General features: G+C 42.4%; 1 protein-coding gene across 2 annotated transcripts in view; it reads left to right on the top strand.

The window, feature by feature from the left end:
• Nucleotides 1-17,316, top strand: part of NEDD9 (neural precursor cell expressed, developmentally down-regulated 9) — a 108,366-nt gene that overhangs the window by 16,310 nt on the left and 74,740 nt on the right. For both annotated transcript variants that reach the window (XM_068931857.1, XM_009677974.2), the window contains exon 2: nt 12,002-12,215. Coding sequence is in view for 1 of the 2 variants with exons in the window: in XM_009677974.2 (XP_009676269.1) it covers nt 12,213-12,215 (3 nt within the window). In the remaining variant the exon portion in view is untranslated. The remainder of the gene's footprint in view (nt 1-12,001; nt 12,216-17,316) is intronic.

The following is a 17,316-nucleotide window of genomic DNA, read 5'->3' on the forward strand; positions in this document are numbered from 1 at the left end:
TGCTACCTTTTCTCTTCGTTTGCTACCAACATTTTTCCTTTGAAATAGGGCTCAGTTGTGACTGAACACATTGCTTCCAAAGACAGATCTCTAGAAGATGAAAATCATAACACTCCACAGTGCTCCAATAGGTGACTTTTCCATTGATCTACTTGCAAAAAAGACACGACATCTTGCTCTGGGTTCTGCCAAAATTAGTTTTCTGCAACTATCCTAGAGTGAAATGAAATCAATCTATTCAGATCTATTTGTATCCATAAACCCCAGTGCATAAAATACTTCCTCACATAAGTTACTGTTCTTGTTTAGTCTAACTGGCCCAAAGACCAGACTGATGCACACCATAGCTCAGATACAGTTACTAAAACTCATGCAGCTGTGTATGGTCCTGAATACATTAGGTGGAAGCAGTAGACCTTCCCCATGAGAGGAGCTGAGGACACCCAGCTCCTGGTCAGATGTATTTGGCACATCCGTGGCCTGACCCCCTAAGGACACATTCTGCTATCACGTACATACAGAAACATCTGCTATCACGTACATACAGAAACAGGAGTTGCGTTCGCTGACTTCATAGCAAGCAAAATAATCTGTTTTGAATATTGGGCTCTTCTGAGTGATTCCAGATTCGCACTTGTGTAAATGAGAGTAGCCCTGGGCCCGCACTGTGCAGGGGTCAGTAGTTCTCACGAGCTGAATTCCCCTGGAACAGGCCCAGCTCAGGGCTGGCTGTTAGCTCCTTGCACAGCCTGCTAGAGGTGGTGCATTCTGCAGGGTAGCTGTTGGAGCGTGAAAGTCTCAAAAATTGCTTTTGTACATGAGAAAACTATGAATACCGTAGTTATTTGCTTGGGTTGTTCACCTGCCTAATGTGCAGTGTTTTATTACAGTGTGAGTTAACCCAACACAGCGTACCTCCTGGTGTGGTTTCAGCGCACCCCGCACGCTCACCTCCCTATCTGCTGTTAGTTCATCTCACACCTGAGCCATTGAGCTCCAGGAGAGCCTCCCCTGCAACAGCAGCGAGGTTTAAACAAACAAGTGTTTTTCATTCTTGTTTAATGAAAACGGTTGCCAGAACTTAAAGTCTCATATATATATATACATATTTCAGAGATTTGCTGAACTTTGAGAAGCATTTTCTGCCAAGTGGTATGCCCTTCTTTTTGTTACCAGACCAAACATACACATTTGGGCTTCAATTACCATAACTGGTATGCTAGTGAGATGTTTAGCTAGGGATATAACTTGCTGTGAGCGGTAGAGGAAAACCAAACCAAACCAAAGGTTTAACACGTTACAAGCAGTGTCTTTGTGTTTATACCAATGCTGAAAGTAATTATCCCTTGGCAATTTTTCAGCAGTAAAAATTCTGACTGTTTGATAGTGCTGCAAGTAAACCAGGGGTGAATAAGCATGAGATGGAATGAATTGATACTCCTGAAGCAGAAATTGATTGGCACTGAGAGAAAAACATATCCAAGATAATCTTCAACTGACATATGCGCATCTCAACACATAATTGGATGAGGAACTATTTACAGGGCTTCAAACAAAATTGACAACTAAAACTTAAACATGTATATTTAAATACGTATCCACTTAGGTGAATCCTACCTTTCACAAATACATTTGTTTTTAATAAAAAAAATATATTGTTAGTATATATGCTTTTTGAGATAGTCCAGCAAGTCTCTTCACCTCATATAAAATATAAAAAATCACTCCTAACAGCCAAGGAAGCCGGAATATAGGTACAGGACAAACAGTCAAACACAGCTACTCCACAGGAATGCATGATGTTTGGAAGATAGACTTTGCTGGCCGAACCCTTGCCCACCATGCACAACATCCCCTTTCATTATGGCAGGAATTTGTGTGTAAAGTGGGGATGGCAAACATCTTGGTCAGTTGAACAGCCTGCTGCCTTGTTCATGTTCACATCTGAGAGGATCCGCAGACTAAGACTTCATTTGCGTACTTTTCCCAAAAGGCCCAGTTTAGCAGAGAACTAGAGCTATTACTCAGAGGTTTGCATAAAACCTAACTGGTGGAGGCTGTGGGTCTCTTACTCTACAGCTCAGCTGTTATGTAAAATCAATGTTTAATTCTGTTCCTCTGTTTCACTTGATCACCCATCTCGCACCTCTTATGAACACTGCCACACCTCTTAGATGTAAAGTCTTCTGGGGAAATGAGAAGGGAGTACTCACCTATTCCATCTTCAAATCTGAATAATTAAACTGGCTGTAATTCTGATCTATGCACCCACAAGTGCCCTAACATTTAGGCCAGAGCCTCAGAGCAAATCTTTATTTATGCAATGCCAAAACAGAGCAACCATTCTGAGGTACCTAATTCACCTCACATGGTAAAGAGAACCTAGGCACCTAATTTAAAAACCAAATGATTAATCTCATCACTTACATAATTATCATGCCAGCAATGACATTTTCACATCACTTTACAGTTCTAGTTTTATGCTCCTTCCCCTAGAAAGCTCATGTCAGACAAGACTGTAACACAACCCAGCATCTTACAACCAAACTATTTAACTAGACTATGTCTTTTTCTGTTGAGTCCAAATGACATTTACAACCCCTAATTCAAAGAGCTGTTATATTACTGCCAAAAAAGCATGAGTTGCACAAACTTTCAATGGCAATCGTAAAAACAGTTCCTGACGCAATGCAATTGGTAATTACTCATTCAAAGCACATCATAAGTTTTTAATTTGGATGTTGTTCTGTGATTTTTGCCCATTTTTGTTACAGTTCTGGTTTAGAGTACGAGCTCAGTGTTTCTGCTTCCATAGAGTGACCTCCAGTCACCTTAAGCAGGCAGCTGAGAAATCCCCCAAGTGCATCTGGCAGCTTAAGCCACCCCATCCCTCCTTGAGCCCAGAGTGCAAGAGAAGACAGATAAGAACCAGGAACTGTGAAAAGGTAAAGCCGTAATATGGGAAGTAAACTGTTGCGGACCTCCTGGTCTGTTTAACAGAGTGTAAAGGTTTTAAGGCAAGATAAGGGGCTGGATCCAAGTCAAATCCGCTAACACATGACTTTTGAACTCAGATGATTAAGTGGATGCCTCTGAGAGCTGGGAAGAGTTCTGCATAGCAGCTATTTCACCTCCTATAATACAAAAAACAGCAAAGTAAACCAGGTAAAGTGAGAAGCAATTTGCAACACCTATGCATTCAGCTGCTGTAAAGTTTCTTCCCGACTCACCAGGGGCTGGCAGGTGGGAAACATTAGCTACAACAGAGTTTGAAACATGGCGCTCAGCTACACAGCTCCGAGCGCAGCATCCTCCTTCAAACCAGCCCGGACCTCAACTGGTGCTGGGGTATAAGGCCAAGAGCTGTGGTAAGGGAGGAGGGAACACGTTGCTTCTCTTGTCATCCTTGCCACAGTGGCAGTAACTTCTGGCCAAGGGGTCAGGCAGAGCACATAGGATGCTAACATCATCAGTGCCTGCAGCTAGATCTGAGAGGAACTGTAAGTCAAGCCTGAACCTCCACGTGGCGTAGGTTTAAATGTTTGATGTTCCTTCTTACCTCAGAATGGCTTATTCATAACAGTCAGCTCAAGCGGGAAGAGAAAAGACAAGACACCACCAGCAACCACCCCCAACTTCTTTTTAGCGTCAGCTCTGAAGCCAAAGAGAGCTACTGCACTGCAACCCTCTCTCCCGCCTCTGGTGTTGCTTAGGGTAAGCACGAGCTAGCAGTCAGATGGAAGATTAGGGCTGTAATTCTGAGTTGTGTTTGTGTTGGCAACAGTAGTTCCTGATGATCACTTCCTCAGGTATACTGACTGTATGCTATGCATACCATGTACAGAATGTTTCCATCCTACTTAAAAACCCAAATGCTCATAAGAGGCGGGGTACCATTACTCTAAGAACTGTCTAGCAGAACCCTATGAGTGCCTGCACTTGCTCTTTGGTGCCAAGCCAACTTATTGCTCATTAATTGCCCAGGACCAAGTTGGTCCCTGCTAAATTGAGCCTGTGAGTCAGGGCCTCAAGCAGGTAATGGGCCAATGTTTGTCTGCCCACCAGCAGACACCATGGGAGTTTGTTGCATGTGTTAAAGTAGTAACCCTGTGAGGCAACTGCTACAAGAGTTACTTCACCTCTGCCGCTCTCCTTTGTCACCTGTGACTGATTCTTCACTGCAGGTAGAACATGTGGACTCCTGCTAATACATGCACTTCCAACAGGACAGCCTCACCTTTATTTTCCTCTGGCTTTCAGCTATATTACTTATTCTGCTTTTACATTAACCCATGCCTACTCTGTCTGCTGTTCATTACTACCTCCTGTTTCTTATAACTTATCTCCTACTCTACTGTTAAAGACTCAGTGGGTGGCAAATGTCTGGTTTACTGCACTGTGGATGAGATATGGCGAGTCTGTAGATTTGCGTAGGAGCAAGTACATGTATAGGTGTAATAACTTTCCCTGGGCAACTCATTCAGCAACAGTACAGGTTTGAACTCTAGCCATGAGATGTGCCCCCAGCTTTTCACTACCAACTCGTACCTCCCAAAGTGGTGTGTCTGAAAAAAGTGATGAGGCCCGGTGGATGCCGACCACTTAGCAGGGTAATATTCAATACCTATGAATCTCTTTAAAATTGCTCATTATTTGCAGACACATTGAGACAGGTCCAAAGCAACAGCTTATATCTGAAAGTTCAGGAAATGGCAAAGTGTAGAAGCGGATTTCAGAGCCTGCTCACATCTGTTGTAATTGCCCGTACTCACGTATCTATTGTTTTGCAACAGGAGGGAAATAAGCTGCTGCAAGCTCCCAAGGCTCAGCCAAGCTTGTTTTTCCTGAACGCTGAACTAGCGTTACTTAACAACAGGGTCCAGCAACAGTTTGCTCAGAGCCTATTCAAGGGCCTGGGAGCTACAGAGCACGCTGTTTACAGAGCACCAGCAGCCTCTGCTCTGCCGCATGACACGTGGCACGTGGCTGGGACCTCCACGCTCACCTTACTGTGAAACACAAACAACAAGTTTAAACCACCTCCAGTAGCAAAAGGCTAGAAAACTAATTACTCGTTCCATTTCCTTTTGCTTGTGCACCTCAGAAAACACAGGTACCATGCTCATGGGACCTGTCACCAAAACTGAGCACCTTGTATTAGCAGCATGTATTGCCCTGTTGTCTTCTGTGACTTACTGAGGCTAAATAACGCAGGAAGCCACCAAAACTGTTGTTCACCCTTGTTGAAGGGAATAAAGCTCCACTGCAAGGGAGGTCCCATGACCCAGCCTGCCTGCCCACAGGTACTGCTGTACAGAGCTGCTGCTACAGGGCTTTGCACCAGTCTGCTCACCTCTGCCTCTCAGGAAGACTGAAATGGCTCCGTTCTTTTCTAACTCAGTTCACTCAGTGCAGACAGAATACAGTTTGGATGAGGAGGAAGAACAACTGAGCACGGGTTTTAGACCAAAACATTCTATTAAATATACATATATATATATATATATATATATATAAAAATATATATACACACACACGCACACACATACACACAGTCTCCATACCTCCCGCTTGGCACATCTCAGTCCAGCATTCCTAGCCATTAAAAATGATTACAAATTAAAAGAATATTACAATTCAAAGTACCTATCTTTGTAATTAAGACAGCATGAATTGCCTTTATACTTGCATTTTTTAGCTTTAGTCTTTACCCTATGCATTCTGTCACACACTATATTTCCCCATAAATCCCATGTCTCATTCAGTGCAGGTACTTTAAGTGTTACTCAGTGACTGTGCTGTAATAAGAACCTTTTCTCGAGGGCCCCTACTTTATTTGTTGCAGAGGCTGTAGAGTGCTACTGAAGTAGTGGATGCAGTTTATTGAAAGAAAAATTATGGTCTCTTGTTTTAAAAAAAGAATTGTTTTCAAAATCTCAGATTCCATCAATACTACCACTGCAGAGCTCCTACAAAGTTTAGGTTACCTCATTTAACCCCAAGCTTTGAAAATAGATACTTCGTATTCCTCTATTTCCAATTAATTACACTGAAACATTTCTGACCTGCTTTGCTGAAGTGGTAAGCATGCACATCAGTAAGTCAAAATAAAGAGCTATATTTCAAATTAATCAAGTAATACCAAAAAAGTTACGTACCAGTACCAGGTTTTTTTTCCCCCAACTTAACTGTTAGTGTTCATCTTAAAACAAATCTACTTTCCAGTTAAGTAAACCAGTAAGCAAAGCTGTGTCAAAGTCCGAAGATGGTTGTTAACAAATGTTGACAGAAGTCCAAACATTTACCTTTACAATTTTCAAAACAAGCATTTGAGAACATAGGTATCTAAAACTTAAAGTAAAAGCTGTTCTGAAAGGAAATGAAATGGAAAGCAATGTTTTGGACCGCATGGTTTTTTGTTTGGCGGTTTCCCCTCCACCTTCCCCCTGCCCCCCAAAAAAGAATTATTGAAAATTAGATTTAGGTTGGGGGGGACGACAAGATTTGATATTTAATTTCAAAACAATGCTTTCTTCCAACTTTAGCTCTGGTTCCTAAGGAAAAAAAGGTATTTGCAAAGTTGCAGTTCCAAAACAAAAGTTGCAGATGTCTCATGAGACATCTCGAATCAGTGGAAATTACAGAGAACTCTATAGGGAGTTCATAGAGAACTGCAGCTAATTAATTTGCCAATGGCAAATCTGCAAAGCAGTCAGCTAAACTCCCCCTATAGAGGAAAGCACTTCCAGAAGGTGAATTCACCCATATATGCTAAGCAACAGCTTTAGAATAGGATCAGCTGTATTTTAGAAACACCTTTCTCCACTCATAGACAAGTGACTCAGACTAGATACCTGATAATAGGTGAAGCCAGTCCTACATCGAATTAACTTTTCTCTGTGCTTCTCTGCTCTATTAAAATATGACTTATCGTCACGGGGCAGATAAGCATTGTGTGGACATTTACAGTGAGAACACTACCAAATGGTCAAGCAGAAGTTAACTTTGTAGTTCAGTGCTGAAGATGATGTACTGTATATACTAGATAAGGCCTGAGGCCACGCAGCTTAAAAAGGAAACAGAAAAGGAGTAATTACAGCTGAGTGGCAATGATTTTTTTTTTTTTGGTAATTTAAGGAATTTAACCTTAAGTGAAGGTCATACAGGCTACCTTGATTTTGGTGCTTGCTAATTTTTTAAAAAAAGACCCTAACCAAGCAACCTTAATGGGATGCTCTTGACATCACTCTCCTAATATTTTAGGAGGAATAGGTTGGCACAGAACTTCATTTGTGAAATGGACTTTTTTGAGCAAGCAGGATTCAATATTTACACTAAATGCTCAGAACTCTGTACTAGAGCTAATGCTATAACTCATAGTAACCACAAGTCCTTATTCCTGTGACAGTTCTCCTGCTAGGAAGGGAAGAGACAATTTCCTGAGGTTTTGAAGCTAGCTGCAGAGAAAGAAAACACAGCCTGGAGCGCTGTTCCAAACCCTGAAGGGCAATGATCTCTGGTGTAATGCTCCTCAACCATTAACCTTCCACAATGCTTAATAGATTAAGTATTTATGGTTTAAGCATGGTGGTTAAGGTGCTCCTTTTCCACCTTGCTGGTCAGCACAGCTACCGGTGAGGCCCGACTTGCACAACAGGTGTGGCTCTCATTTCAGGACCTTTTCAGGCAATTACAGGACCTTTGCCTGTGGCTTGACCCTGAAAATATCAACCCACCCAGTCAAAGTCTGGCAAAAGTGTAAACACTCTCAGGTATGATCTTCTAGTGAGAAGCATGAGGCAGCTCTAACTGCAGGTAACTACAGCTGCTGCCAGAATTTGGGTACACTCCTGTAGTTTAGATTTAACATACTTGATGAACTATTGCAATCTCACAGCTCCCACCCACTTTCAGAAAAGTGAAACCAAACACTTACTAATGAAGGCTTATATGTCAGCCGTCTATCCCTGTTTTAAAATTCTCCCAGCTCACCTCATCTCTACCTCTTAACACCTTTTTTTCCTCTCCATGCAACTTAGAAAGGAGAACTCTTCCTACCAGTTTCTCCTTACATGAAGGATGTTGGAAAGTCACTTCCAGCAACAACAGTGGCTGTTTTCTGGGGTCCTGAAAACCCTGCCTGGTGTATTTGAGTTGTCAAAGACAAGACCCTCCTGTGGGGAAACTTGGAAACACAGAAAATTTGGACACTCTTTCTAATACCACAACTGGTTTTCTGTCCAGGTCTTGTACAAGTCATTTCACATCTTCATACCAGTGTTTGCTCTCCCACTGTTACCTCTTTAGGCTGCAAGGACTGTGTAGTAGCCTGGCCCTCAAACTGCTCTCATAATTAGGATCTAATGACTTCCTGTAGAGCTTCAATCAGCATAAACAGAAGCTTTTTTGAGTTCTAAAGGGTAGAAGAAATCTGAAAGAGCAACTTTTGAAATACGCTGGTGAAATAATAACGCAGCGCATAAAAGGGGAATTCAGCATCAAGCAATAAATAATTTGTTTGTGAAGCAAAAGCACAGAGCGCCTGTTCATTATGCAAGATGGAAAAAAATGCCTTACGGCAGATCTGGAGGGCGTGTGGGTTGCACCTTATTTTCTTTCCTCAGTGCTATGAAAGGGTACAAAGTATAATCATGCAGTACATGGAGCAGCAGTTAGCCATTTCAGTACAATGTTGTCCTTCTTTAGTACAGAGGGGCCTAAGAGTTTGTTTGCCTTTCTTCCTTAAACACAGCTGACAAGTTGTTCCCCTCCTCATCTCGCCTTTGGAGGATTTTAGTTGGATCTGTCTTTCGATCAGTTTATTAAAACCATGATTTACCCTCGTAAATCACATGGATCACAGAAGGGTAATCTTGCTCTTCACACCATTTGGTGAGCAAATGTTTTCTGTATACCTCAGACTGGACTACAGGAACTGAACTTAGTAATTGAAAGATAAGGGTAATAATCCCAAAACAGTCATTTGAAAAACCCCGTTTTACTTCTGGAATGCTACTTGGTTGCCTAAGCTGTCAAGTTAAGCGCTAGGTAAAAGCTCAAGTTTTCTGCAGCCTTTTAGTTTACAGGATTTTAGCATAAAGTTACTGCTGACATGAAAAGAATCTAACTCCTTTAACTAAGCAAGGGGGATGAATACTGTATAGACTTCATAGGCAGATTTCATGCCCTTTTCATAGCAGTGAAAAGAACATACCACCAGCGGAATAAATATGCCAACAGACTGCAGGCTTCTTGCTTGGTGCATTTAGCAGAAGACTATCCTGCTGTATTGTTTGCAGGGATCTCTCAGCTAGTAACTCCTTCCACCTCTCCAGCTACGTGGTCTTTCCTGGGCTGAGTACATGCCAGCAGGTCAGAACTGACCACTGCCGAATCTCAGAGAAACAGAGACGTTGTTGGATCAAATACCTTGCTTGTCCTATTGCACTCAAGAGTCATTGCTTCAGATATGACTCAAATAACAGCTTGAAATATGCTCTTCTTTCTGCAAGAGAGTTACATTTGCATTACTGCAATGACATAATTGCACTTTACAGTTATGCCATACAGCTGTCCACACCTAGACAAGGCCCAGCAGCATCAGCACATCTCCCAGGTCACAGAAGATGCATGCGCTCAGCCAAAGCAAGAAGTCTTAAACAGCCAAACAGCCATGAGCTGTTTGACACTTCCACAATGGAAGATAAGAAAGGTACAGACTGCCCTTCCTCAAGGCTAGCATCTTGCAGAAGAAAAGGTGGCCTTGCAGGAAGACAGAGGGAAATAACTTTCCTGTTCACCATTCCGAGAGTACAAAACACAAATAGTGCATGGCTTGTGCAGCAGGGGCTGGAGAGGAAGAGCAAGGGAGCCAAAGGGGCTGCTAAAGCTTCCACAAAACAGGGAGTCCAGAAAGATGAACCAAGCGAGGCCAGCATTGGTGGCCCCTCAGTGAGGCAGCACATGCTGCTTTTACAAAGAGTCTCTGTGAAGTTGCCCCCCATCTTTCCAAGATCTTTGGCACAATATTTTATTGCTCTTCTGGGTGAATATTCAGCTAATAGACTTGGCTAAGTGCAAGAAGTTGTCTCTGGGCCCTTTATCCCTCAAGAAACTTGCTGTGTTCAAAATATGGGGAAAATTTTGGTACTGCTCTTTAAATCCACTGCAAGTTGGACAAGGGGTGAGCAATTGTGTTGAGCATGTTGAATGTATGTTTCGGAAGCCAGAGACAGAAAAAAAAAAATCAGCAGCTGGCTGCTATTCACACTAAAATATTTTTTTCTTCCCTGCGAAGTGCTGCTTCTGTGCTTAAGACCCAGACAGACAGGAAAAATCCTTGCCAGGACGCCAGTTTTCCTCATTTATTGGGAGCAGAGAAATGAGACTGCTGTGTGACTTTTACTAGCAGTGTCTCTCAGCTGAAAGATCCTGCAGCTTACTCAGCCTCTGCTATTAGTCCTTTTTTGGGGGGGAGGGGGGTATGTGTTTACGTAGTGATGTGAACATACTTTAGAAGGCAGTCATTTCTCCCTCATTTTGTACAGTTCTATCCTCCATAGTTTTTGGATGAGACATTGGTGCTGCCTAGAAAAACGCAGGGGGAAAAGCCATCCTTTCTGGGTTCTCTGTATGATACAACTAGAGGATAGCAAAGGCCTGCTGAAATTCTGGAGCTGCTGTCAAACCCTAGAAAATCCCCTAACAAGAAAACCAGTCCTAAGGGACAACCACTTTTCTAGGTTTGCAAGTAAAAATAGTGAAAGTTACTGAGGTCTTCAAAAAGCAGATGTACTCTGTTCTCAAGGTTTCCTTCATACTGACTATCCCAGCAAACGGAAGGCATCCCAAAGCCAAACCACTCCACCCAGCTCCCAGCTCACCCTGCATGTCATGTGCTGGAAGGATTGTGTTATGGCTCACTGCAGCCACACACCAAGCCCATCTAAAGCTTAATTCCCTCCACACGTGGCATAGACCCTCCCCATTCTTTTAACTCAGAGCTCTCTCATAAGCTTGCTCAGCTACTTCCTAACAGCTCTTATGCTTTTTCATGCAGTTCAGGTCTTTTTTGACACAGTAAGTGTCTCAAAAAATCCCTATCAAAAAACTGGTCATTAGTTTACAGTCACTTATATACCTGAGTGGTCAAAAGGCAAATTCCCTGCAGCATAGTTGTATTCTTCATCCGAATAAGGACAGGGCCTCACCAATGTTATGTTTGGTTGCTGAAAACAACCAACAGATTTAAAAAACAAACTAAAATGACTTCCGAAAGCAAGAGTGGCCAGTTTAAAGGTAGGTTAATGAACTTCTGTATACAGGTCAGCCTTTGCTTTACGTTTGCTTATTCCAGATGGTGGTCTAGCATCTAGGCACTGTCTCAGTATGAAGAACAGAAGTATTAAGAAAGAATCTAAGCTATTCAAACCCATAAAATAGTGCATTTTGAACTCATGATTGTAGATTGGTTGTGTTTTGGTTTACGGGCTGCATTTCCCTCAAAGCCTGTTCAGTGAAGCCCAAAGAAGCTGATTTTTTTTCTGGATAAGGTCTATCTGACCTTTTGCATTGCCAGCACAAAGCTGCAACATTAGGCTGCAGACCTGCAGATGAAGGAACGGCTGGAATAAACATTCCAGAGCTATTGAGCAATTTTGGATATTGGCTTCCTGATAAATGCACTGGGAACAGTAAAGTAAGGCCATGCAACATGCATCAGTTTATGGTACCTGCCAAAATTCCTCAGTCCTTAACGGGGATATAAAAAGGTCATGTCACTGATTAAACACAAATACATTACTGACAGTGGCATAGTTATTTAAACCTCTTTTAGAGAGAATCGGTTTCACCCTGAGGTCAGCCTTGTGCCTCATCAGGAGAACTGTGCAGGGAAATCCTGTGCTATGCAGAACCATTTGAATTGGCAGGACGGTAAAGTCGACGGAAAGGCATTCTCCTTCTTTGTTCACCTGCATTTTATTTATGTTTTTTCTTTCAGTGAAAGAAAGTGCTTGTGTCTATGAAGAGAGATTTGGAACAAGGAAATCCTGGAAGTGAAAAAAAAAAATTCTACAATTGGGAAAGGCAAAAAAAGCAGCTGGTTTACCACAATGCTGGATTTCCTACAGCGATAGCTATCGTCAATACACAAAGCTCCTGTGTTCCTTAGATTAACATATTGTAGGTGGAAGCCAGAAAAACACTGCATAATGGTAAGTTTCACTTTCTACAAAGTCAAAAGCCATTTTAATAGAAGCTTAATTGCCTTTCTTTTCATGAAGTTCAGCAAGAAAATACTCTCTTTCTTAAATGTGGACCAAACACCCACAGCACTCAGAATTCAGGCTTCTCATTGTTAGGCTTGGCTGCAGCCTTAGTTCAAAAGCTAGCAAGAACTAGTATTTTGGGTAGCTGTAAGGGTTTGAGGTAAAGGCGTCTTTGCTGAACACATTTCCAGAGCGACTTTTTTTGGTAAAGAAGAGTTAGGCATGTCTCTGTAGTAAACAGTGTCTCAAAGGATGTGTGCAGCCCACCGTGTCAGCAGGTACAGTGTTTAAGTACGAAGACGCAACTTCTTTGTCCATTGCTGGGTAAGAGGGGAACTTCTGAAAATTGTGTTGATCAGTTCTCACATTTCAGGGAAACTCCTAGATGTCAGTAGGAAGAATTCAAAATATTTTACTGGCAATCAGAAAGCTGGCATGGCATAAAATGCTTTAGAAGGCCTACCTTTCACTACTCAAAATCTCCGAGTTCCTGACATAGCTCTTCCTATTTGCCAGTTCATGGAAGATGAGTTACCATGCAGAGTGCAACATTGCAGTAAGGCATGTAGGCGCAGGGCTGAGGCAGTAGATAACAAGGAGATAAGATTGCTATGTTGGCCTACACGCTTATGAAGTATTCCTTCACTCTGTCAGCCTGACTAATATGTAAATACATAGGCAAGTCTGTGCCTGAGTGGCTACGCGTTACCACACACCTACTATCCAGCTTTTGAAGTCTAGACAGCCCTTGAGGCAAGGGTCATGTTCATGCAGGTGGAAGCACCTGTCAAGCACTGACTCTTATACTATAATAAACATTTGATCAGTAATGAGATAAAATTGGAGCTGGACAACAGGCTTCACTTTGCCCCTTAACTTTCACACCCCAAAGAACAGGCTTCAAAGCTATGCCATTACACAGGCAATAGAAGAGATAAGGAAGCACACTTATGATATAAATTAAGTAAATCATGCCAGCCTCCCAGCAATAAACCCATTTCTAATTATCCTGGAGCCTTCTCATCTCACATGTGCTGCTTGAACAACATGTTTCAGCTGCTGCCCGAACACCCATCATTGGCAGGATGAAGCTGCGAGCAGAAGTCTTACAGCAGAAGCCTGAAGACAGGCTCACATGTCCCAAAGCTCATGTCTTGCGAATGATGCTCTGGCACTATATTCACCCCTAAGCTATCTATTTTAAAAGACGGCCACAATACAACTTTCAAAGAGGTTCTGGGGTTGGGGAAACAAACAAGTACTCAAAATCCCTGATTTTGTGAACAACATAAAAGATTCCTCCATTTGCCACTGCAACTGCTTTGAGAAAAGAAATATAACATCCAGAATCAGGTGCGAGGCAAAGACCCTCGAATTTCGTTCTGCTTTCAGGCTCAGTTTGTTAGGAGAAAGGATTCTTCTCAGGGTTTCTTCGCTGGGGAATCCCTTAGGATCCTAAATCCAGCCTGAACCTGTCCGTATTTTTTAGTGAATTTCCTAAGCAAGGTCTTTTTCAGAAGCCACACTAGGTTAAGATTTACTCCTCATTCTCCACTCTGTTTATTTTTTCTGACCTTTACTGTTCCCACTGTAAATGAAAGTCAGGGGTCTTTACACCCCCTTTTAAAGAAGATAAATGCATAAATAAGCACCAAAAAATGTCTCACATAAGTCATGCCACTTATACAATTAAACATTTTCTCCTTCTCGTGATGTATTTTATTGAGGTATAAATCACCGCTAAAAGGCAATTTAGTGCAGACAGGAATTTTATGGGGAGATGTAGCTCTCTTGGGCTTCTCTGGAAAATGAGAAACATTCAGAGATGATGCATCTTGCCGGGTGCAAGACTCACAAGAGCTAAACGGAGCTCCGTCTAGACTGAGATTTAACTTTCTCATTTAAATCAACTGAAATAGCACTGTGCTGGATGCAACTGCATAAAACATATCTATGTTGGATTAAGTAGGTTTTACAAAGCCCAGTCACACGGAAGAAATTTTACTAGCAGAATGGAGCATCGTCAAAAGAAAGAGTAAACAGGAGCTGAAAGGTAGCAATGACTCCCTAAGTTTAGCAAGGTTTTTAGGAGCACTCAGTTTCTTCCTTCCATTAAACAGAAATTTTCCCATTGCTTCTATTACTGAGACAGGTACATGGATGCTTGTGGCAGATTTTACTTTCTCCCAGCCTGGGCTTTCAGCTGTGGACCCTCCTCATTTCCCTCTAGCAAAGCACAAATTGAGATCAAATCAGAAATCTAGGCATGCTTACATCTGGAACGCGCCTGGGAAAAGACAGCAGGATTCAGATGAGGCTTCCCCCTCCCTTACCTTCAGTAACTGACCAAAGTCCAAATATAGAACAAGCCCTTGCACTTGGGCTGAACTGCCCAGCTAGAAGAGAGAAGGGAAATCTCTGCCTTGCAGTGCTGCCTACAAAGATGGTGGACACATCCTACAGACTACCAAAGAAAGGAAGAGGATCCCTCCAGCCTCAGTTAGCCCATGGAAGCAGGGCCCTCACAGTTAGTGGGCAAACAGTGTTTGCCTCTAGCAGTTCCCTCCTGCTATATCCCCCAATTCCATAGTTGGAATTTGGATTTTCAGATGGAAATTTCAGAAGGAAAGAGGTCTTTGGGTATCTTGTTAGTAACAGAGAGTGTTATAGTTCTCCAGTTAGCCCCACGCTCAAGGATCTGAGGCACTGCACTGGGTCAGTATTTGTCTCACCTAACAAAGACAGCTAGCATAGGTTAGTTTCTCCATGGTCAGTAGAAAGTGATATTAGGCTAAACGGGCCCCGGAGATGCCTAGCTTTTGGCATCTCAATTAGACAGGATAAACTTGAGCCTTCCTGCACTGAGAAATAGAATTTGTGCCTATCACTAGAGAGCAATAACAACAGCAGAGTAAGTCCTGCCCACACATCTCAATTCCTGTTAAAATCAATGCCTGCATAGTCACTGGGCAAGGACAATGTTTTCCCCTCTGTGTACAGTCCAACCTGTACCACTAAACCATGCCTGGATAAAGTGGAGCTATGTAACTTAATGCAGCTGTCCTTTTAACTGGTCGTTTAGAGGTAGATGGCAGAAACAATGCACCGTGGATGGTAACAAGCTGAAACAAGTCTGTAGGCTCAGATGGCCCCCAAACAAATTATATTTGAAATATTTCCTTCCCAACTCGCAGCATATTAAAGCACCTAGGTTTACCTTTTGTTCTTCTGAGCCTTGCACTGTCCAGTGCTGCCAGCTCGTGATATATTTTCTGATGCACAAGACTCAATGCATGCCATTTTCTACAATGCCCTGCCAGCTCCCAAATTCTGTGAGAATCCTAGAGGTTTGTTTGTTTGTTTGTTTTTAATTAAAGTTACATATTTCTCAAGCCCTCAGTGTTTTATCTGCTCCTGCAATTCAGGTGACCAAACCTGATCTGCGTAGCTTTGCAGGCAGCTGTATCATGAAAAAGGGTGTCCTTCCCCGATGTGTGTCACACGGGACTTTGGATGCACATTCCCTGGTGCTTTGTACTACAGTAAACTGAGCTGCTCTGCAATATTTGTCCAGTGAATTGCTCCCACCCCGATCTCCTGCAACAGATCTCCTTTGGTTTCCAGCTGAATATATATACCTTGCCTAATTTGTAGGGTTTTGAAATAATAGCTAATCTCAGCTAATCAGTAAGTTTTGAATCAAGCCACTATATTGTTGTCTGACCAAAGACTGGAAGGGGAAGAGTGTGTGTTGGGGGCAGGGGGAACAGAATTAATAAGTGTATAAAAAACTGGAGAAAAAAAAAAAAAAAGAGATTGGGAGGGCTGGAACAAGTCCATGAAAGTACTGGCAAGAGAGCACGGTGCCTTTCAATCATCTGTTCTGTTTTGTACTTTAAAGGTGTAGTAAAATGTATTTATACCTGATTCCTTAGTTTACAGTGAAAGCAGTTGCCTCATAGGTTTTAAAAGTGGTCTCAGCTGAGCAGCAGTTCTCCCAGCCTGGATTTTAGGGATTACATCTCACTCCATGAATAATGCTTTCATTCACGGGGGGCCATAGCTTTCCATCTATAAATAATCTATGTCAACTGGAGGTGGAGGTTATGTTCCTCTCCACTGAAATGCAGTGGAGGCCTGAAGGAACAACTGCCTGAAACATGCCTAATTACAGGAAACACTGTGCACAGAGTTCTAGGTTATTAAAAATTACTGCAGAGAAATTAGAGTTTAGTGTCCAGTGAAGCAGCAAGAAAAAGTACCTCGTAACAGATCTTGAAGCAAAATACGAATGGCTCGTATAAAAAAAGAAAAAAGAAAAGGAAACAAAAAACTTTTACAGCAGAATAAGAAGGGCAGGGGGGAAGTGACAGAAAACTACCAGCCTGCTTCATTCTGTGTCTGCATCCAGCCCAGTAACTCCTGGGCTGCAGCTAGTTCATTACAGGTTTAAAGCTGGCTTCAGCCTCTCCCCTCTCCAAGAGGGACAAAGCTCAAGACAGACCTATGTCAAGCTCTGCTCCACCCAAGAGTAGAGGAATGAGAACCAGAGATACAGCTGATGGAGAAGTTTAGCTGAAGTTCAGGTTGCCAATTAAAATGTCCTTGATCGAATAGAGGAGGTATCACTGAGCTCGAAGGATGAGTGCAGAAGTATCAGATGCCACATTTGCCAGCTGTTGAGTAACCAGGGTATTTAAGGGTTGTAAGAGGAGTCACCAAAGTCACAATTGCTTAACATTAACTCATCCAGTTGAAAACAGTCTCTAGTTGCTATGTTTCACTGTTGCATAGGGTTGCCACAGCACATATGTGGATCACTAGAATTCACACCAGAAGCAGCCAAAGAGAACATTCTTTATAGCAACATAGAGCATTCTTCAGAGAGCCAATTTATGTAAAACACTATTAAAATGCATCATCACCATTACTTTCTGTTGGAAGGGGAGGGATCCACAATAACAAACAAAATATACATACGTACAAAGGGTTTTATTAGATCATTGCTAATATTTGCTTCTGACCCTGAAAAGGCCAGTTCTGATTA

This window comes from Struthio camelus, chromosome 2 (assembly GCF_040807025.1).
Source record: "Struthio camelus isolate bStrCam1 chromosome 2, bStrCam1.hap1, whole genome shotgun sequence".
NCBI classification, from domain to species: Eukaryota; Metazoa; Chordata; class Aves; order Struthioniformes; family Struthionidae; genus Struthio; species Struthio camelus.